The 24,064-nt window shown below is 32.1% G+C and overlaps 1 protein-coding gene across 2 annotated transcripts in view; it reads left to right on the top strand.

Annotated features, from left to right (window-relative positions):
• The first annotated feature begins 18,140 nt into the window (after positions 1-18,140).
• Positions 18,141-24,064, top strand: part of LOC106692534 (uncharacterized) — a 20,782-nt gene continuing 14,858 nt past the window's right edge. The window contains exons 1-2 of one of the 2 annotated variants that reach the window (XM_014438531.2): positions 18,141-18,317; positions 23,184-23,490. In XM_014438531.2, coding sequence (XP_014294017.1) covers positions 18,245-18,317; positions 23,184-23,490 — 380 coding nt within the window. In that variant the 5' untranslated portion in view covers positions 18,141-18,244. Of the gene's footprint in view, positions 18,328-23,183; positions 23,491-24,064 lie in introns of both variants that reach the window. The other variant, XM_014438532.2, reaches the window with a different exon arrangement.

Genomic DNA, 24,064 nt, shown 5'->3' with positions numbered 1-24,064 from the left:
CTAAAGCCGCAAACACTCAACTTGAGTGGAGAATCTGACCATTGCCAGAACTCCAATTGTCCATTTTTATTTTAATAAGTCTCTTGGCCACTGCCGTTTCAACCTTTTTGGTGGGCTGTAGGGATGGGAATTTTACATTTATAAAGTATTCCTGTCGTTTATCTTCAGGTACTAATTCTGAAAATAGTTACAAAGTTTTGTTACATTTAAAGATTATTAACTACCTTTAAAAAATAATTAACAATGCAGTATGAACAATGTAAAATGTTAAATGGGAACTAACTATGAAATATAATGTAATATATAAAATATATTGGGCAGTTGTTAATTATAAATTTGTATTGGCTACGATTTTTAAATAAAATAAAAAAGTTAATTGTAAAGAAGACAAAACCTGATAATTTTTTAAGGTAATTAATAAACTTTGCTTTGTAACCATTTTTAGAGTTACATTTCAAGTCCATCTTCAAATGTAACTGTAAAAATATTTAAATAGTTTAAGTAAAAAAGTTTATTAATAATCTTAAAAAATTACTATTGTTCATACTGCATTGTTAATATTTTTTAAAGATAGTTAACAAAGTTTAATTTGTAATTATTTTTAGAATTAGTACCTGATGATGGAGGTCAGTCGCTGGAAGCGTCGGAAGAAATATTTTATTAATTTAAAATGGACAAAAATAAAAGGTTATAGTAAGAAGGCTGATTAATCTCCGGGAAAAGTAAAAAAAAGCGCACAATATTATAAATTGCCATCGTAGAAAAACTGCTAAATAAATCCAATTATAAAAATTGGGGAATTGATGATTGATGTTATGTTCTTAAATTAACATAAATTTATTTTGGATTAGCTTGGTGGTTTGCAAATTACTTCTCAATAGGAGGAGGGAGCCCGTGTACAGAGGACCCTTTGTCGATGACTGATAAGTGATCTGACAATATGAAGACCAGGAGATGATTAGGGTCCATGGGGCTTCAAAGGGGAAGCTATATAAGTAGAGACGCAAGTGTAGGAGGGGGGGAGATAATTTACAGTAGGCCCCACCATGTCACCCTTGGCTAGCTCCCTTCTTATTGAATATGTAACCGTAGTGGCCAATGCAATCTCTACATCTTTGGGGGCAGTCACATAATATGGAAAAGAATTGAACAGAACAAAGATTTTGAGGTATTTAGCAGAACAAAAGAATGTTATGAGCTAGCACTTTTATTCTTAGATCAAATACTTTCCTGTCCTAGGTATATGACACTATTGAGCACTTGATTATAGAATTCATAAATCTATTTAATATAGACCTGCCAGCATATAAGTTAGAGAATCTATTTTTGGTAACTTACAAAAACCGTGTCTGACCAAGAGGTTAAATTCATAACTGAAACAGATGAGGATGTCTTTATGAACTCTAAGCTTTTTATACTCCTCATACCAAGATGATAAGCTGGGTCCACACTGTTATTTTTTGTAGTATATTGGTCCAGTATGCTGTGAAAAGAAAAAAAAAATGTTTGTTTTTATTTCTATAACATTAAAATTGTTTCTCTCATTTCTCCGAAAAATGTAATGTGGTTTCGGAACTACTGCCGTGCATTGAAAAAAATAAAAAATGCGCTGTAAAATCAAAATCAAATCCTACAAAATAAACTTCATTGTTTAATATTTAATATACACCACAAAGGCAGACGGGATAATGAAAGACAGGAGGCAGAGTGGGAATCCAAGTTGATAACAGTAATAATAAAGGTTTTTTAAAAAATAATATAGCTCATTTTAAAAAGATAATTTCATAGTTACCCAATACAACTGATTGATATTATTCCAAGAATATTCGTCACTTGTATTTAAGAAACCATAAAAATGATATAAATTAAAAAATATAAACATAATTAGACTATATCAAATCGGACTTGGTTGAATTATTTCTGAAAAAGAACCAGAAGTTTTATGAGCGGAATCCTGAAGTTACCAGAAAGATGAATTTACGGATTAAAGTTAATTTTTTGTTAAGAAAAAATTGAGTTTTATTTTACACTAAAAATTGAGGTTGCTTTCTTGCAAACCCTATTGTAGTGGCAGTTAGGATACGCTATAGTCGACAGTTTAAGTCGACACTGAAAGCCCAACAATATAAGACGAAGTTCTATGAGCGCGGAATCCTCTCGAAAGATGGCTAACATACATCAAACGGAATTGAAGATATTTGACTGATTAAAGTCAATTTTATTTATGGAAAAAGATGAGTTTTATTTCACACTAAAAACAGAAGTTGCTTTCTTGCCAACCCTATTGTAGCGGCAGTTAGAATAAGCAATATATGTTGAAATCAATAGGTCTTTTTTTACAATGTTATTGGCTTCACAAAGTTATTTTTAAATAATTCGAATTCTAAATTATATATGACATTTTGTTCACTCTTTTATTATGGTAATAAAAAACTCTTAAATAATTTTACTATAACGTTTTACTTCTTCCACATCAAAGCCTTCAACACATCTTGATGATTGTTGTATTTCATTTACTTCGTGTGAGTTACGAATTTGAATTTGATACGTGGGAATCGTGATAACGAAACAGATTCTTCACACGGTAATCAGAGATGGAACTAGCATTGTGTAAATAGTGGTTTTCTAACACGCGGCTCTAACATACAGACTGCATTACTGGACTGTCGCACCCTGCTGTTTTATCTCTGTGTACAGAGCATCACTGTTTAAGGTCTTAATGGATATGCGGGGAATCTCTTCTATCATTCTATTGTGTGTTATTTGAGCTGAAGAACAAAGCAATTGCAATATCGGTCACTAAGTATGAGGTCGGAATAACCTAAAGAAAACTTTTTAATTTGATACCAAGTTGGAAGCAAGATGGGTTGCTTCCTGGCAGCCAGTTAAAAGAAAACATAGAACTATTGATAAGATAATATTTTATAACAGTGAAAAAGACGTTAGAATGATGATGATTTAAAATACCATATAATGAACATTGATAATGGACAGAGTGTAAGTAAACGTCGTCTAAAATAAAGAAATAAATTAAGTAAGGTATTAAGTAACTAAAAAATGTTAAATTGTGGATATTATGATATTACCAAAACCTTCAATATATAAATCAAACACTATTATGTTTTTATTGTGACCTGGAGGCAGGAAGCAAGAATAAATATATAAAATGGAAGGTAAAATTTTGAAACGAATTAATAAAAAGAATTATTATAGTATTTTAATGAAATGAAATAATTCTCAGCTAGAGATAGATAAATGATAAAAAGGACAAAAATAATATATCTAATAGGTAAAATAATAACGATTAAATTTGCATGTTCTCATTAATTAAATTCTTTCTTATTTTTAATGATCAAATTCCTGGTCATTTTTTACATAAGGGGGAAGAGGGGTTACCTTGGGGGTCAAGTATTCATTTCGTAGACCTGCGACAGAAATAAAGGTCGACCCCAGGCCGGATTCGGACCGGCGCCGCTGCAGTCACGAGGCAGTCGCTTCCTCAGCTACAAACGGCCAGAGGCTAAAAAACCGATGAACATCCAACGTATATAATCATTTCAGTCTTAAGTCCTTTGAACAATAGTTAATGCCCCATATTATTTTACTAATAAAACCCTTCAACATGATCTCTACATTCCATTTATTTTTTACTTCATGCCACTCGAATTCTCAAATTTCCCTCAAACCCTCACATATCATCCTAATCCTATAGTACAATTTTTATTCAGCTCCAACCATCCTTATAATCCACCACTAAGGTTGAAATGACAGTGGCCCTAAGGCCTTTCGTAAAAATGCAATTGGAATTCTGGCAATGGCCAGCCTCTCAACTCATATCCTGAGCGACTGAGACTCTGAAGCTCTCGCCGTCTCCAACATTAGTAATGCCGCTGGGAGAGAAGCGCTGGAATTATGGAGCCCTGCCTTGCCATTCTACTTTAATTTTTTAACAACAGTTGTTTTTATTATAATTATTTATATACCTAAAATTTAATTTTACATTATTTTATGTCCTTATTTTTATTTTAATACTTTATTTAGTTCGGAGTGGAGTAGCAAAGAGATAAAATACTGTATTACTAAATCCAAGAATCCGGGTTCGAATCTAGCTGTCATAGATACTTTGTATTCTGTCACAGTGGCCGTAAATTCAGTCCTATGGGTTTTGGAGCCCTCCTGGGGGGCCCACCCCCTCATTAATTGGGTATTTTTAAATGGAGAAGAAAGCTTCATCCGAAGGACATTGTCTGTGTGGAAGGCAAATCGTTTCCGGAAGATAGTTTTAAATACCTCGGCTCTACAATAGCATCAATAAATGATCTACGAACTGAAATAAGCCAGCGTACAACAAGCACGGACAGAGCCTGCTCCCAGTCTAGAATTCCTGAAATCCCGAAAATCTTTAAAAATCTGAAACTGAGGGTCCGTGTACAATGCCATGATAAAGCCAGCTCTCGTGTACGGTTGCGAGACCTGGGCTTTAATAGGTACCCTATAAAGCAGAATCGAGAGATTTGAATGGAAAGTCGTTCTTAAAATTACAGGAGCTATCAGAAATCCAGAGCCTTAACACATGGAGGAGGAGAAGTAACATTGAACTGCTTGGAGATACTGGTCAATCAATATCTTACAATATGAAGTCAATGATGAAATACAATAAATACAAAATATATGATAAATATTTATTATTACTGTTTAAAAAAAAAGTCTTATTAAGATTAGAAAAGTAACATAATACAATTAGGTACAAATGTATTCTACATTATTTTTACAAACATTTATAATAACATATATAGGAAGATTTAAAGATACACACCAGTATTTAAAAAACTATTTTTGTTTCACTTGTGACCGCAACCCTGACCATCTTCCTATATATCAATTTTTACGGTCAACTATATATACATATATTTATAATAACAATGTTGTTTATAAGGATTAAAAATTATTTTTAGAGTAACTTAAAATGAAGGTCTTGACAGTAAGGTCATTGTAAGGAAATAAAGATGGACTTGGTGGGGTGTTTACATATTCTTAGATATAAAAAACTACATAAAGCTCATTGCTCATGGACCACAGGGTTAATTACTGAAAACTTTTAATGTTATAACTAGGTGATTTTTTATCTATTTTTGTACGTAGTTAGCCGAACAGAGAACACATAGGTGTACTCCGGGTATCTTATAATTAGTTATAAGGGAAGTTGGAGCGTGGCGGAGAACTCCAACATGGGGTGGCTTTTATTGTGATGAAAGGCTCATCGACCGGTCGCTCCTACGGGGCTACCAGGCTACACACCAGCCAAACCCTCTAGCCCCGTCTCTGTCCCACTGTCCACTCTCCCTCCAACACCATTTACAAAATAAATATTTTCCCTGGTTTTCAAAAATAAACCCCCTCTTTAAATTATTGAATCCATTTTTGACTTACCTAATTGCCTAGTTAAAGATCTAGTTAGTTAAAGATATTTATTTGATTGTATATTATTTTGTAGTTAGTAAGAGACCACTCACTACCAGTGATGCGGCTAGAGGGATGCCCTGGGATCTTTTGAGCTCTGCTCTAACCCTCACACGTGGGGATAGAGTGAGCTCAGGGATCCTCAGGTCGATTGTGTAAATATTGTATATAAGAGTGTAAATGTGACTAGAGATTATATTTTTTTTTTTCATACACATAGTTTGATGTGTTTTAGTGTGTAATTTTATGTTCATTTTGTTTATTCTTCTGTTTGTATATATTTTAAGAGAGTTTTTTTGTTTTTTTCATTCATTTATTTATTTTATTTTATTTTAGTATGTATGAGATCATTCATCACTATTACCTATTTCCCACAACTGTGTGGCAGATTGTAATTTCTATCAATAAATAAAAAGTATGGTATTAAAAAAAAAAAGAAAAAAACATTCTTATTAAAATAATTCTATAACCATGGACAATTATAAGAAATAAAGAACAATAAAAAAAAAATTAAAATAATAATTTTATTAAGTTTGAAATTTTTGTTTTAAGAATTAAGAATGAAAGACAAAATAATTAACCAAACAAATGATATTTATTGAATTAATAAAATAAATAATTAACTAATACTGAAAAAATAATAATAAATAGAGAGTTCAAGACAGGATGTCTTGCATGAGATCATCATTCATCACTATTACCTATTTCCCACAACTGTGTAGCAGATTGCAATATCTATCAATAAATAAAAAGTATTGAAAAAAAAAAAAAAAAAAAAGTAAGAGACCTACTACTTTATTTATTCGTTTACATACCACCCTCCCTTGCTTTTATGGCAATACAGATGTTTGTCGTAGTGAGATAGAAAGTTCCAAAACTGCAATTAAATTAAATAATGTATAAAAAATATAAGATCTTTACACAGCACTCTTCTTTTATTTAATTCTTTATAACTAGATCGGCCTAGTTGATCTTACTTTTTTTTTAAGAGTTGATATTAGGGGCTGCAAAAGGACACCTCAAACTCTTTAAAATTCTATAACCATGGACAATTATAAGAAATAAAGATCAATAAAAAAAAATAATAATAGTTTTGTAATTAAGAGTGAAAGACAAAATAATTAACCAAACAAATGATATTTATTGAATTAATAAAATAAATAATTAACTAATACTGAAAAAATAATAATAAATAGAGAGTTCAAGACAGGATGTCTTGCATCAGCCGAGGTTTCATCTTCAGGGTGCATTGTCTACATCGTATTTGACACGAAATGCTAACCAAAACTATTTATCGTCCTTTATATGTCTTTAATTAATTTTAATGATAACTATATAGATTTGATTTAGAAATGTAATGTTCATAAGCCAAATGCAAGAGTCTTTAACTTTATTTATTTGAATTTTGAAATATTATTAATATCATGAGATGTGAGTTTACGAATGTATAATCTTAGTCTAACGTCATAATCAAAAGCATGTCCAATATTAAACATACGTCCAACAAGTAGCTTCGATGTTCGACCTGTGGGATTTTCATTAAAGATATTTCGAAATTACCTTCAAGCAAATCCTTAAAATTATATTTAAAAAATATCTTCTGTGTTACGACTAGAAACCCATTTTATTTTTTTTTAACTTTAGGATTAATTCAGGAAAATTTATTTTTATTTATTTACCTTTCGTTTGTCCGTAGAATAATTTTCGCTTATAGAATACATTTTCATCTATAAATTCCAGCATTTGATAAATGGTTATACCTGTAAATAGGTTTATTTGTTCATAAAATTGTCAACACATTAAATTCCTGAAGGGCCTAAAATAAAATATCTCATTTTCTAGAACATCAAAGATGAAATCTGATTTTTGTTCTTTGATAATCATTTTCAAAAATAATCATAAAATAGTTGACTACACTTTTCTGCGGCTACTGTTTTTAAATATTAATAACTTACTGCTGGTAGTTGAGAGTGGAATTTCATCAATCATTTTTGGATTAAATCATTCGTCTATCCCATTTGCGATTCCTGATATAAATGGCTATTTCTTATAACCCAGGGGAAACAGAGCTCTTCTCAGGATTATTACCATAGAGGATTACTACCATCTCCAGGGGTCTTTTCGGCGGTGCTCATCTTCTTCGATATCCAAGGTTTAATATGCTAATGAACGCAATCCTTAAACCACGAGTTAACTTCTTTTCACTCATCAACCAACTCCTCCACACTCGTTGCCCTTAAACCCTCAAGTTCAATAAAGATCGTGACCACATTTTCGACAGACTCCAATATACTTCAAGTAATGTACTACTGCCTACAATGCACGTAAAGAACCATTCGAAGGTCATAACGATTGGTTTTTGTATATTTTTTAGATTAATAATTTGGAATAATCCTCATACTCTCCGAAGGTTGCCTCTACTTCAACAAATCGAGCACCACCATTAACCAGGGGAGTGGCATAATCTTACTCTCCTTTAAAGAAAAAGTGAAGCAAAAAATAATACGCTCTTGAAGCTTGGGTTTACGTGCCAGTTAATAGAAATGTCAACTATTGTAATCTAAACTGAAACAGAAGTCAGCCAATGATTGGCTCGTATTGTCCCCGTACTCCTCTGTCACGTCTCTGGGTCCGTCAAAAGGACTGCGTTTTTAGCTTCAATTTTCCTGGCAGCATACCCCACATTATTCTCCTTCCTCCAAGCAATTTTATTTCAAACAGTTTCATCAAACGAACACCGACATACCCCTTTGTGACCGACAAACACCACATAAATTTCATCACACTCTATGATTACTCTATTTCGACCATAAAAGATCGATACGAATTGTTTTAAATGTGATGATCGTACGCTCAACCAGAAGGATATCACCAACTATAAGAAAAGGAAGAAATTCACCTTCAATTTTTTGATGATCAGTCATATATATTGTTTTTCATTAATTTTTCGTTCGTTTTTCTTTTTTGCTAATTTATTTTTCTTGGATTTTATCATTTTTTGTCTAAGAGCTACATTATTACTGGATTTTTTTTCTAGCCCCATGGGTGCGTGGGGTTGATATGATGGGAACAACGGGTTGAAAGTAGTCTCTCTTTTTACATTGGTAATGCATTTGAAGAGGAGGCTGAGAACATTCGATCTTTTAGAAAGTGGTTGTCTGTATCTTATGGCTCACCAGGTTAGTTGAATCAGATATAATTTAGTTACTTGTACTCAGTCGAGTCTGAGTCTGTTTGTGTGTGTCCGCCACCTTTGTGGCCGTCCTGTCGGTGTCAGTGTACTAAATAATGGGTTCCTACTGTACTGGATGCTGTCAAAAATTTGATATATATCCATATCATAGAAGAAAATAAAACCATTAACAAAATAACAATTTTTTTAAAACTGACAAATTAATTAAAGTCAAGCAAGAGTTATTTCATTCAAAATTGGTGTTCAAGCGTGTCCGGGCAGAACCTCAGAATCCTCGGGACAGAAGTGGTCCACATTCTAATTCTTACTAACAAGCCAGTCTATCCTTAGGAAACTAAACATTTCTTGTCCTAGTTAGAGTTCCTAAATATTCCTAGCTCAAGATAGACCGTTAAACAAAACAATCAAACAAACACTAATCTCCTAGCTGTCTTCAATAACTTATTTTTAACTAATTAAATTATTGAGATTGTTTAAGTTCTCGACTGGAGATTTCAATGGATTTTACGATTTTGATCCGATTCTCCAACACTTATTTTATCTTTCATCCTTTTTTTCTTTTTTTTTTTTTTCCTTGAGTTTTATAACTTCTAAATCGTTTGCAGCCTTAACTAATCTGAATATTACCACACAATTCAGATTATAGTGCATCTAGCCTTGTCGTTTTATACAGCACCTAAAAATCAAATACATTATCAGTAGTTGTATCGTTATTTTTATTTGTATCAATAATTCTTTATTTCGTCTTATATTAAAATATTTTATAATATACACAACTTAAATTGTAATTTCACTGTCTCATTGAACTGGCTGGACTCTTACCTCTGACTTCTGATTTCTTCAAAACTCGCTACTACTATTGTTATGTATTTGTCTAGGATCTTTCCTAGTTTTTAAACTACATTGTTAATTTATTTTTTCATTTTTATTTCATTTTTCCAAAATATTTTTGACAAATTGGAGATATTTAGCTTAAGTTGTTTATTACGTCTACATGACTTATAATCATGTTTTAGGTATCAGTTTTGTAATTAAAAGTTTTATTAATATATTTTGGTATATAGATACTCTCCTTTAATGTTTCTTTTTTTTATTTTCCTAAATCATGCTATTTTAAAAATCAAAACTGTGATATTTCGTTCTGTGATGTGCCTGATGTTGCCTTTATTTTTATATGTTTGCAATTATGCAAATATATCTATTTATTTAACCTACATTTGAGTTTTTTATTCCCTTTCATACAATTGGTTATAATTTTTGCAATTTATTTTATATAACACAATTTCTTTATTATTTTTTCAATTTTATCCTTCATGTTGGTCAATTTTAGTTTGGTTTTTTTTTTTTTTTCTTCATTTTTAGATTATGATGATCATATCTGTGAGATGTTTTGCTTATTTTTTCTGTAAATTTCATTCTATAATTTATTTCAAAGAATCAACAAGAAATTGTTTCTTCCCTTTCCTTAGCAATTATTTCATTGTCATTGCTTCTTGTATCTTTGTAGAAGACTATGATTGCATTCTGATCATTTTTATTTCTTTTTTTAATTGTTTAATTCGGTTTATCTTTATCCTTTATTATTATCCCTGTAATTACTATACCAAAATTTATTGATGAGTATTTTCCGATAACAGTTTGCTTTCAAAACATGATGTAGCATTGTTTTTTTTATCTTTTATGTATTTTATCATAAGTTATTTTGTGAACCCTGTTTATTGGAATTTTGATTGTCGTTCGTAAATACCTATATTTCAAGGTTAATGATTTGTCATTTGAGAATAAAATCTACGGGACGAGCTGTTGTTGAAACAGAACACGTATAGTCAGCAAATTAGTTTTTTAACCGGATGAGTAGAAAGAAGTAAAGTAGTAAATTCGGTAAAATTTATGACCATGCTATACTAATCCCGGACTTGTCTCTCCAATATTGAACTAAAATTGTAGAACCGTTTCCAAAATACAAGTGCTTCAGACTAATGGCTCAAATTCGCTAAGAATGCTTAGTGATTAAGCATTAATCGCTATCCATAAAATCACGATCTAGATTTCTTGGCTTAGCCCCAACGTTCCTTCAAAACCGAAATATGGGTATCCTGAAGAAATACATTTACACATGGGTTCCCCAAATTAGTTGACAGAATTTGATCAAATTTAACAGGGACGAACCGACAGGCGTCGGTCTAGTCAGTGATTAATTCTTATCGACGAAATATCGAAGACTGTCCAAATTTGCATCCAAAAAATAATTGGTTTCTGTGTGGTAGTCAATTGCAGGAATATTTCTGATATGTATTAGGAGAAGTACCAGCTGGGAAAAGATAAATTGGAATTTTAGACAAGCTCTTTTGGCGTTGTATGTAGGAGCCATATGTATATATAGATACCAACTGGGATCATAAAGATACAACACCTGTGCAAACTAAAATTCCCGGCCAAGACGGTGACCTCGGTCAAAGAAAGCCGCCGTTAGCTCAAAGGAACTTCAAGGTATGGGAAAAACCTGCATTACGTATACCTGCTAATGCTCGAGGCTAGGATGAAAGGAGAGACACTGCCAACAAGAAACCTAAAGGTCAATGACCTACCCACCTCCTCTTGACCATAAGTAAAGGAAAATGGAAGCTGGAAAACAAATATTCATATCTAGCATGCCATAGCAAGGGGGTATCTAGTCCTTGAGTTAAAATATTGCATACATTTTCAGTCGGTTCCCATCAGGGACCGATAGAGATACATAATACAAATAAATTAAATACATAGTATAAATACATGAATATATAAATATATGAATGAATAAATATAATGCTGTCGTGGAACCCCCGGTCAGTCTTGGAACAACTGAAGCCCCGGACACAGCAACTCATTTCTCTTTTTTGACCAGAGGTAAAACCATTACATCCATATCGTACTGCAGTAATATTGACATAATGCATCAAAAAACAACCTGCATCGGTTAAACGGAAGGTAACTATACTCTTACATCACCTAACAAGGCCTTGTAAGCAAGTGGTTGTAAAAATAGAATACCTGAAAATTTAGAGGTTTTAATTTAACATGCAAAATATTTTGATTATTCTCTTTCCCAGTATAAAAAGAATTAGGATTTTCGATGGTAAAAAAAAAAAGTATGTCCCCATCCTCTACATTTTCATCGTTCTTTTTATGATTAATTAGGTGGTTTTTTTTATCTAGTTTTAGAATAAGATAGACGTTTTTGCGTTAATAAAATTTTATTTATTTATTTATTTTGGCAAATTTCTGTCAACATTTAGTAAAAGAGAAATTTTTAATTTATGAGAATTTAAGTTGTTAAATCTTAAAGAATCTAATTTTAGTTATGTTGATGGATAATACCAAATCTGTTAGCCATTCAGGCGATGTTTATACAATGATACACTCAATAGGAAGATATTGCTATCTAGATTTCTCTTTGCAGACTTATAGAGAAAACTTCTGGTCTGATTTTGATCCAATTCAGAGGAAAGATGGAAATTAGTGCGTCCATGATCTAGTACAAAGTTTATCAAATACCATCCTCTACGTTTTGCTTAGGCATGCGCAAACGTATTTTCCTTGAAACCTCTATATTTTGACATCTGCTTATCTGATTTGGTCAAAAATATGAGGAAAGTTAGGGATCCAGTCCTGTATTAATTTCAGCTAATTCCATCCACTTAAAACGTGAGATGTCAATAATTTGAAAACTGCTAACCTGATCGCTATCAGACAGTGTAATTGTCGAAAAGTTGGGGATTGGTGTAAGTATGATCTGGCATAAACTTCATCAAATTTAATTTGCTACTTTCCTAACGAAATCCTCAGTGCCAAAGTTTCCAGTATTTGTATTCATGAAGGAAATCAAAAACATGTCTGGCATTGAAAATTTTCCGTCGTATTTTACATTATAGAGATCAAGGAAGAAATTATTTTCTGGGTCTATCTGTAATCAAATTTGTGTTATAATTGATTCTGACCGGGAAACGTCATTGCTATTTTAATGACATTTTTAGGGACTGTGTGTTTTGTAAAACCTAGATTTTAGATAGCATCTCCATTGTTAAATGGTGCCCACTTAATATCAAAAAACAAAGTAAATACGAAAGCAATTACCAATTAAGAGAAAGTAGCTCATTCTTCTCCTTCGTTTATTGTGCAGCACAATAATAATAGGTTAATATATAAGCAGAATAGACATAAATTATTTTACAGATGAATGAATTCTGAATTTATGAAAATTTATAAGTTAATTTTAGTAACAAAAAATTAGCCATTGTTTAATATATATAATCGACCTTTAATACATTTAAAAAATTCATAGAGGTATCTACATTTCTCTAGGAAATGTATATATCGATTTATAATTAGTGTCTTATGATTATAAGTAGTATAGATCAAGGAAGAAATTATTTTCTGGGTCTATCTGTAAGAAAATTTGTGTTATAATTGATTCTGACCGGGAAACGTCATTCCTATTTTAATGACATTTTTAGGGACTGTGTGGGTTAGAATCTGGTTGGTTTCATTTAATAAATTCTGTAAATCAATCTAAAATTAAATGGTCAACACATTCACGTTCTGGTTACACCAAGTCACGTGCAAACCAAACGTGAGTTCCCTGTAAGAACACTTTAGTATCATGCTCAAGACAGTCGGTTACAACAACACGTTTGTGTCATCCGTAGCGACATAATTTATTTTTTGACATATCTTGAACGGAGGAGCTATGTTAATGCCCGAATTTGGCATTTTGAATTCAGGTTTTTACAGGTCACGGATGTGGTTTTTATTAAAAAAAAGACCGGCTATGGTAAAGTCAGAATTAAATTTTCGCGGACTGCATAGTGTTAATATCGGCTTGGTGTTATCCTCGTTGAAATAGTCAGGAAGGGCTTACATGTGGATTATTAAAAAATATTTCCTCTGAAGTACCTTAACTTTTCTATATTTGAAATAAGTAACGGTTTCATATTTTTACTAGTAATACATAAATAGAAAAATTAAAGAATTTGATAAATAATTAAAGGAGAAAAAACGAAAAATAGAGACCAGAGTTCGAAAAAAAAAGAAAAAGCCGAGACCAGCCGATCTCTCCCAATCACATTTCGGAATCCCTTTTTCGCAATTTTGGTTAAATTGTTGATTTTTTGGGAGGAGGAGAGGGGAGTGGGGAGTTAAAATTCGTTATTTTATCCTCGAGAAACGCTAAAATACAAATATTTGTAGTAAGTGAAAGTTTTGTAGTGCCGGTATTGGCAAATTTTATCTAATGAAAACTGTAGTAGCCTCTCAATGGCTGAATTTTTATGCAGTAGGTACCACTAGTTGGTTCCTAAATATAATATACTAAAAATAGTTACCAAAAAGCCTGGGAAATTCTGCTGCTATGGACCTTTAAACCAGGTGTGTAGCAACAACAGTAGGAGGTTAAAAACTATGTTTCTAATTTTGATAATACTTGCTATGGGCTTTAATTCCCTTCAGAACTGTGATGGTCACAAATTTATCACAGAAAAGATGAACAACAGTACGTATTTTAATATCAATATCTAGATTGTGTTTGGAAAATTATTTTACAATAAAAAGTTATTATCTATGTTATATTTTACCAACTGTATCAAAGTTAAACAAGTCAGCTTTAACTTCAAGTAGATAAATCGGCATAACATGAGATAAGATTTACCAAAAACCTACATTTTAGATAGCATCTCCATTGTTAAATGATGCTCACTTAATATCAAACTAACAAAGTAAATACGAAAGCAATGTGCAGCACAATAATAATAGGTTAATACATAAGCAGAATAGACATAAATTATTTTATAGATGAATGAATTCTGAATTTATGAAAATTTATAAGTTAATTTTAGTAACAAAAAATTAGCCATTGTTTAATATATATAATCGACCTTTAGTACATTTAAAAAATTCATAGAGGTATCTACATTTCTCTAAGAAATGTATATATCGATTTATAATAAGTGTCATGTTGCCACGACTGATAGCAATAAATTATAATGAAAACTAACTTATACGGTCAATGCCTAATACGTAATAAATATAAAATATTTTAAATAAAATACCAAAGGCTACTGGCAGGTGGCAGCATAGTAGGTACACCAGCTTGGGTGTGTGTATGTGTGTGTGAATCAATAGAAAACCACGCCCACTCTCCCCTCCACCTCGTTCCTTCCACCAATACTAGTTCCCCTAACATTACACGTGACGCACCCCTCCTACCCTCTAACCTTATATTAATGGCCATCCGATGTCTCCTTTCAGTTTTTTTTTTTTTTTATGTTTATTATTACAAGAGTTATGTTTAACATTAAATATATATAAACAACTTATAATGATCCTATTCTATCATAACTTGCGATAAAATTTAAGCCCTACAAATGTGAATAAGTAGTAATTTAGAAATCTTTTTCAGTTCATTAGGTGAATGACTATATTCTCTTATAAAAACTCTGTGATTACTTGTGGGCTTCAGATCAATTATTATTTAAAAATATTTCATTAGAAATGATCCGTAATAAATTAACCAAATAGACTAAAACGGCTTTCTTTTTTATATATAAGAAGATGGTCAGGGTTTCGGTCAAAAGAGAAACAAAAATAGTTTACAACTATTTATTTTCCGACGTTTCGCCCCACCTTGCAGGGCTTCATCAGGGCTGTCCAAAGGTAAAGGTTGATTTCTTAATTAATTGATTTGGAACACTCACTAATAATATCTAAAATCTCAAGTTTAGAGATTTAAATCATAACAATTTTTAAAATATATTAGAAAAATGTTAGAAATAAACATAAACTTAATTTGTCAATAATTTATTCTTTAGGAAGTATAATTAGAAATTTTTAGTGTAAACCTTTTGAATTCAGAATATCTTAACTAATATATATAATTTAAAAACCAAATACTTTTTATTACCTGAAAATTTTTTACATTTAAATTTTAATAGGTATAATAACTTAATTAGGACCGGAATAGTGTAAGTAATATTAGCCGTTCACCTATAATGGTGCAACTATCTAATATAATTTTTTTTATAAATCAAAAATACACCATAAATTTTAGTGTTTTATGAACATCTAGTGAAATAAAAAAATAAATATTTACATGCTATATTTATTATTTTTTTATCAAACCAGAATACAATACCTAGGCTGTGTTTGAAAAATAAAAATTAAATTTTTTTTTTTTTAAAACATACATGGACCTCTCCTTTAGTTATTAAGCTTCTTTAGTATTTTGTAATTATCCATTGCTTATTATTTTACCAATGAAAACATTTATTAAGTTATTTTTTCAAATAAACAAAATTAGATTTTGAAAGATATTTTTACAAAATCGGCATTTAAGCTCTTTTAGGCTATTTCAATTAGAATACTATATATTATATATTATGATATTTGATATCATATATGATAATCAAAATCGTTAGAGCCGTTTAGCACGAAATTGAAAAAATGTAAAAATCAAAAATCTATTCTTTAAAGTGGCACATCCGGTCACTGAATTTTATCGAAAAAGTTGCTGTCACACCCCAGGCATATAGCCGCCTTAAATATGTAGTTTCAGTGTCATGTGACTTCTTTTAGGAGCCATCTTGTGAGGCTTAGTTATTTGGGCACAGAGGACCCCAAAACGTGTACTTCAGTCGAGAAAGCGAATTCGAAATTTAACATACCTTCCTTCATTATAAGGCAGGTGGCGCAAGTATAGTTGAAGGCTGTAGCCCACTCAATATCCAATCAACTAGCCTTATATTTTATCAACAGCTAGAGCAGTTATTCCCAAAGTGTGCGCCGCGAAATATTCAATTAAACTATTCGGTAATTTTCTTAGAATTTCCAATTCCCAATTTTTGGGGCGGCAATCGCGCATGCTGACAAAATTCCAATGATTGAGTTATTTTCAATTCGTATTAGCCTCTTCTGAAACAGTTGAAATTAGATATTTTATATTATCCCAAGGAAAATATTAACAATCTATTTTACGCTATTAAATGAGTAATCGCTTTTGAAAAGGAAAGTTTTCCAATTTTTCAAGAATTTAGAAAAAAAAAAAAAATCTCATGTATCAAGGGGGCCGCGGGAAAAATCCGATTATTTTGGTAGCCGCAAACCGAAAAAGATTGGGAACCTCTGAGCTAGAGTAATCTACATGCCTTCAGAATATAAAGAAATTAATTTAGAAGGAAGTTTAGTAGAATTTTTGGGCGTTCACCCCAACCATTATCCATTGACATATTGAGACGTATCATCATATTCAGGCAGAACTGCCCTTTTACCCAATTTCGGGTTGGATATTGTTGGAAGCAAATTGTGCCTTGTCCGAGTAAGTCTAGAGACCCCAAACAGCTCCGTTCCTTTGAAGGATGACATTCATATTTATTATTGACATTCACATTGCGCTTTCAGTGCATTTTTTAGTTGACCTGGCTTTTTCCACTTTTTTTTATACTGATGGTGAAGTCGTTTGCATAGAAAGAAATATCATAACCATTAACTGACAATCAACGATTTACAGAACAGCATTGCTATGATGAAAATATGCTCGGAAACAAAAGGAATCGATTAACTACCAAGGAATTGATAGGCCATATTAGGGTAACCCCCTGACATAGCTCAAATATATCATTTACAAGAAAAATGAGATTTACCTCGAAAATAGGGACGAGTGTGCCCTTCGACTTTAAAGCTACACTTGTGAATCGCAGAACCCCTTCATCCATAACCCCCTGTTATGAAGTTTTGTTTACAAGTTATGATGAGCCGGAGCCTTAGAGTTAAAAAAAAGGAAAGTAGGGACACTAAATGAGACGCACAAGGTTCACTGAGATACTGCTTTATTCTACTCTCTAATCCTATATATATACATTCTGGTATGTTGACATGGGGAGTTTAGGTATTAAGAATCATAATACCTATACCCTGATTGTAACTTACAGAAACAAATTTTCAGAAACTCTTTTTGTTTTTTTTTCGTTTTTTTATTATTTTTCAGTACTAGGCCATAATAGGACCTATGTTTGAACCACACACCTTATATTCCATGTATAGGTAATTGAAAGTAAACATAAAATCGGTTTAATTTGCTTATCTTATTATCTTTCCTTCCCTTCTCATATCTACTTGCTCTTAAATTAATTATTAAACTCATAATACATATTTGAATCAATTTTCAAGAATTAATCGATTCATGGTACGGAGGCAAAGTCAATATCACATGTTTGTTGCTTAGATAACACTTGACTATGTCTTAACTAGAGATGTAGAAGTATCAAAAAAAGGTGAATTTAACATTTAAGAATACAGTACAAACGCAAGTTCCATATGAATATAATACATGGTTAAATTGTTTGTGGTCAGTTTATTCTTTTCACTTAATTCGTATTTTCTATTATCATTTTGTGTAAACTAATTAGATTTAACCTTCTTAATCAAAGAGATTAAAGATTTAAAATATTATTGTTTCATGTCACATGTTAATTAATTTGAAACTTATTTCTCTCTGCATATGTGTGTTAAATGTAATAATGTTGAAAACTTAAGATATGGGTAGCCTTTTTAACGAAGTTACCCATGTTTTGTCTTCTGTGTTTGGTTCCAGTGCTGACATTCATGTGCGTTAAGGCTGCTGGCATTTCACCAGAAGGTAATATCAGGTATTGCTAGCCTCACACATCTGGTGCATATAATTGAATTTTTCAGTTATTTATAGTGAAGAGGGACGGTTTTAAAAACCCTCTTAATCTTAGAAATATCTTTTTAAACTGCATAAGAGTCCGATTTTATTTAGTCTAGCCTTATTGCAAATCTACCCCATATGGAGAACCATCATTAATAATTTCTGCTTCATAGGCGTTGTAATTTTAGAGATACAGTGATAAATACATGAGTGAATGAGTAAGTGATTACACATGCGGGCATGTTTTATTGTATACCTTGCGTGTTGAGAAACAGCTATTTAGTGCGTAGGAGATAGTTAAAAATGATGAGGCACAACTACCTAACCATCATAGTAAAAGAGCAAGGATGAAAAAAAAGACGGTTATCTCACCCCAATTTTTGATTACTTTAATGAAAAATATGTATAATTAATAGTAAAAATTGATGAGTCTGCCAAGTATAGGTAGGGGGAATAAAAAATGGCGGCGTGTTCAAAACGTTACAAAAAATTAATTTGTCATTCGGAATTCTACATCTTAAAAACTACCAACAACACTAGAAAACCTAACAGAACATTATTTAAAGAAGAGTAAATTTTCTGAAATATTAGCTTTAAAAGAGCTATTTACGTCCGTCCAATAGTTAAAAAGCAAAATTTCTTAAAAATCATCTGAAAGATTAGTAGTTGGTTAATTTATTTAGAAAAATCGATATCTCAGGAACTATGTGACGTACCGATGTCTATTAGCACTCAAATTAAAGATAGTTTAATGGGATATGAAGTATTTTATGACGTTTATCGTTGTAGAAGTAGTAATTTTCATGATATATGCTAAAATAAATTGATTTATAGTTGTTCGGACAATAAGTTTGATTTATGAAAAACTTCATTTCAGAAACCATTTGACGTACAGATGTCTGCCAGCGCTCAAATTAAAGATAGTTAAATTTACTATAAAATAGTTAATAACTTTTATCTTTGTAGGACTAGTATTTTTTATGATATTTGACAAAATAAGTTCAGAAAATATTAATTTTTAGTTGTTCGTATAAAATGTTGGAATTTAAAAAAAAAAATATATATATCTCTAGATCCATAAAACGCACATATGTCTCCCAACACTCAAAATAAAGGAAATTTAACTTACTATAAAGTAGTTTATGACACTTATCTTCGTAGGGTAGTAGTTTTTATGATATTCGCATATGAATATTAATTTGGTAAATCAAAATTTGTTCAAACAACTATGAATCAATTTATATTAGCAAATTTCATGAAACCAATTGCTCCTACGAAGATAAACACCGTAAACTACTTTATAGCTCATTAAACTAGCTTTAATTTGAGTGCTAATAAACATCTGTACGTAAAATTGTTTTTGAGATTTAGATTTTTCAAAATAAATTCACTCACTTCCGATCTTTCAGTACGTCCCATACAACATTTTTATGAAATGTTGCTTTTTAAAAAGCTATTTAACGTAAATAACTCTTTTAGGGCTCATATTTTAGAAAATTTGCTCATCTTTAAATGAAGTTCTCTTAGTTTTTCTTGTGTTGTTCCTACTTTTTAAGATATAGAGCTCCGAATGAAAAATTAAATTTTTTTATCGCTTTCAAACAGCCGCCATTTTTTATTCTCCCTACCTATACTTGGGAGACTCATCAATTTTGACTATTAATTGTACATAGTTTTCATCAAGGGTCGCCCATAGCTCAGTGGTTAAGACACAGTCTTACCAAGCTGATGTCAGTTGGCGGTACCGGTTCGAGTCCGGCCTGGGATGTTGATTTTTTCATTGAGTGGCGGTCCCACAAAATGAAGAACTTTGACCCCCAACCATGGTTAGGCAGTATAGGACTCCAACGGGAGTCTTGGCCTTAAAAAAAAAAAATAAATAAAAATAAAATAGTTTTCATCAAATTAATCAAAAATTGGGGTGAGATAACTGCCTTTTTTTCTCCTCTTGGGCTCTTGTACTATCTCATTTCAAGTCATGTGTGAAAAAATAATCGTTAGTTTTGTAATTTATTGTTTGTTATATTGGTCAAAAATCAAGTTGAGAAAGAACTATTTATTGCCGCAGGCGCTAGTTTGAATGGGAAAGGCATGACCCTTCCCCAACTATATATCACATTTCAAGTCTGTTATTGAGAAATCTTAATTTATAAGTAGTAGCGCTACTATAATTAACAATTACCGAAATATTTTTTTTTTTTTTAATTGATTGAAATATACTGTAAAATACAATAAGTAATTGTGATATGAAAGATTGTTTTATGCTATCATAAAATCTTGTGGAGAAGCTACTTTTTGGTAGCACTCAAATAATATTACTTATTAGGAGGTCTGGAGGTCATCTTCTTTCCAGACCTGCTATGTCTTGGTTATTCAAGTTGTTCTACCGGGGTTTCCACGACTGCATTTTATTTATTTACATATAAATTTGCATTTATATTTATATTTGTATTTTGTATCTCTATGAGTGCCTGATGTGAACCGACTTACAATTCTTAGAAATGGAATATATTTAATCCAAAGACTAGATACCATAAACACCCTTGCTATGGTATGGTAGATGTAATAATTCATTAGATATCTTCTCCAACGATATTATGTTTACCAATTTACTAGGTTATGATGATGAGATGGCATGCATGGATTTTAAATTATAAAGTGAAGTCTTGTTTGCATCAGTTTACATTTACAAATCTATACAATATGAGCTATAATAATCTATGTTTAATTACAATGCTATGAATTAAAAAATACCAGTTCAGATCTCTTATCGTCATATTGAATTTAAGTTTAACCAATTTTGATTTCGATTGCATTCAAAATACAAACTGAAACATCTAACGTATCTTATTGCGTCTGGCTGGTGATGCTCAGGTGGTCTTAGCTCTCATGGTTCATACTCAACGTTCTGGCCTCCCTGAGGATGTCCTTCCTCTTTGACTCTTTAACCTCTTCTGCCTTGAGTGTCCTTGTCTGATTGGCTAATGTCAGTCTACCTCGCTCTGCACCACCGTACTGCCTCCAGTTGACCAGTGCCTGCTCCTCGTCTGTGTGCCCTATCTGTCACCGCCTCCGTGTCTCTCTTCAGATGCCCTTTAGCCCCTTCTCCTTTCTTTCTCGTCGTCCCATTGGCTACCGTTCATTCTGGGGGCGGAACAGTGATCACATCTTCGTCCGGGCGGCTTTTTTTTTTATCCCAACTCAAGGTAATTTGCTTTGACTTATGACTAGGAGATAAGTATGCGTGGTAAACACAGTTGCTCCGTATGGTGGGGCCTGCCTCCCAAGTTTGTTTCTACCTCGTAAGTTGGTACATTTATGGATTCTATTCGACGCGCAGTTCATAGCACAGGTGTCCTTGTAACTTCTGTCCGCCCTCAACAATGAAGGCCTTGTTAAATTTAATTTAATTTCCATTTCCTCTTATCCCAAGCTGGTATTTCGATACATAGCAGACCCTTAGGAGGATTAACAGATATTGAAGAGAAAGCAAGGTTAGATAAAAGTGGGTTTGGATAAATGTCGAGTTTATTATCGAAGGATTGATATCTCGTTCAGGCTAAATCAGTGTCATATAGCACAATTTAGTCTCCATGGAGGATTTTATTTGTAACAAGGCAAGAAGCATTGGGGATTTCAGAAAGAATTATGGACTGCTAGGATTGGATACAAGGTGATCGAGTGGTTTAGTGGAGTCCCAAAACTCAGTTCAATCCAAATAGACCTTATTATAGTAATAAGTTAGTATCTCGAATATTTTGTCTAGTAAGAGTTGAAGAATCCATGAGTACATTCAGCCTTGGATAAGGATTCGATATAAGTTGCTTGTCCAGATATAGTCCAAGGTAAACTGATCTTCTAGACAAGATTAAGTGGAATAACTAAAATGCTAAAACAAAAATTCGAGATGGTTATTGTTTGACAACTATCTGGTTATGTCCAGGGGAAATGACTTCCCCTACTTGAGAATAACCTATCCGGTCAAGCTCCACCTATCTGAAGTTACTACTACTCCTGTACTAGCTTCCCTAAAGTACACATTTTTCTTACAGCAGTCTTCCCTAGGATGCAAGTATAGTTATATTAACTTTACGGCCAGATTTTATACTACTGCCGCCATGATAAATTGAGTTCAGTTAATACTATAATATTTAATAATTAAAGATAACTTATTTTGATAATATATTAGAAAACATTTGAAAATGGCTGTTTCAGAACCTTAAGTACTTGGGCTTCCTTGTTTGTTACTTGAATGAAAAGATAAAGGAAAACGGATTCCCCCCTCATTTTCACATATCACTGTAAAATATATATATACATATTTAGAGAAAGAATTCAACCGCTTTCACCGTCATAATTTTAGATTATTTACTGTGCCTACAAAAAATCGTGAATTTGCCGATATTTAGCATGATTATAGCCCCTGTACCCGCCTCTGGGGTTGCTTAAGAATAGTTTCTTTCAATTTCAAACTTCTAATTCTGATTAATTGTAGTTGTAATCAACAAGCTTGAAGAGGTGTGAAATAGTCATATCTTCTTTATAGCATTCTGGTCATCCAAAGTTGACCACGTTCTGTAAACATTCAAGAGCAGGCATAGTCTATGTGGTAGTAGTAGCATATCAGGTCTTCCTTACTATCAAATGGTTTCCATTTCTCAAGTTTTTTTACAATGAGCTTATTTTTAACTTAACATTAGGTTTATTGATAAACTAACGGAATAAACAAACAACCCTTATTCTATTTTGAGTAATTATAACACATATATTTTCATTCTTTACTCGTCATAGTAGATCTATCCGCATCTAACTGATTTAAAGATTTTATTTCAGACGGAGAACATGTATTCAAGCGAAGTAGGACCGCATTTCCAAACTTAGTTCCACTAGAGCTAATGGATCATTTACAAAAGGCTGTTAAGTATGATCAAGAAAAGGAATCTGGAGCCGTACCGTTTCCGGTCCCAACAGAAAGAGCATGCGCAGAAATGGAGAGACCTAGTTACGCCAAAGCGACGTGCACTTCGTATCCTGGACGCATAGTCTGCCAACTCGGTCGATATACTTTCGTCATAAACAATGGAGAGCATAAGATGAACCCAGAAATTATCGAACGATTTGCAGCAATGGTCTATCATAGGTATCATCTATTTAATTTTACAATTAACAGTAAGAATTATGTATTGGCAGGGGGTTAATCGCAATTGGGAGGTTTACTGTGTTAAACGTGTAAAGGGATATATGGGTCGTTCTTGCCAAACCTGTCATCTTGACATTTATAGAAAGATGATTTTATTTTTTAGAAAAGATTTTTGTACCTCCCTTAACACATATCGACGTTAATTGTAATTCTTCCCAACTAAAGTGTAAAAGATAGAGTGGTAAGGAGGATTTGTAATTAGTGTCGCGATATCCGCTTCAAGGATCCTATTTTCTTCATGTAGGTAACATAACTGTTAATATTGTTTTAAAAAAATGTGAATTGACCTTTTTTTTTAATCATCTAAGTCACCCAAGGTCATTTTGGGTCATCATCATGATTGATCATTCATTGATATCTCTTTATTAGGAAAAAAATATTTTTGGTATAGATCCTAGTAGAGTAAAATGTAACATACACTATATATAATATGATTTTTATTTCTTTAACCATTTCACTTTTTGAGAGAATAATTATAATCTTTTATTGATTGGAGAAGATGGTCGGGGGTGCG

The sequence above is a fragment of the Halyomorpha halys genome, unplaced genomic scaffold (genome assembly GCF_000696795.3).
Source record: "Halyomorpha halys isolate HHAL.00 unplaced genomic scaffold, Hhal_1.1 Scaffold59.1, whole genome shotgun sequence".
NCBI lineage: Eukaryota > Metazoa > Arthropoda > Insecta > Hemiptera > Pentatomidae > Halyomorpha > Halyomorpha halys.
This window is presented reverse-complemented; position numbering and strand designations above follow the sequence as displayed.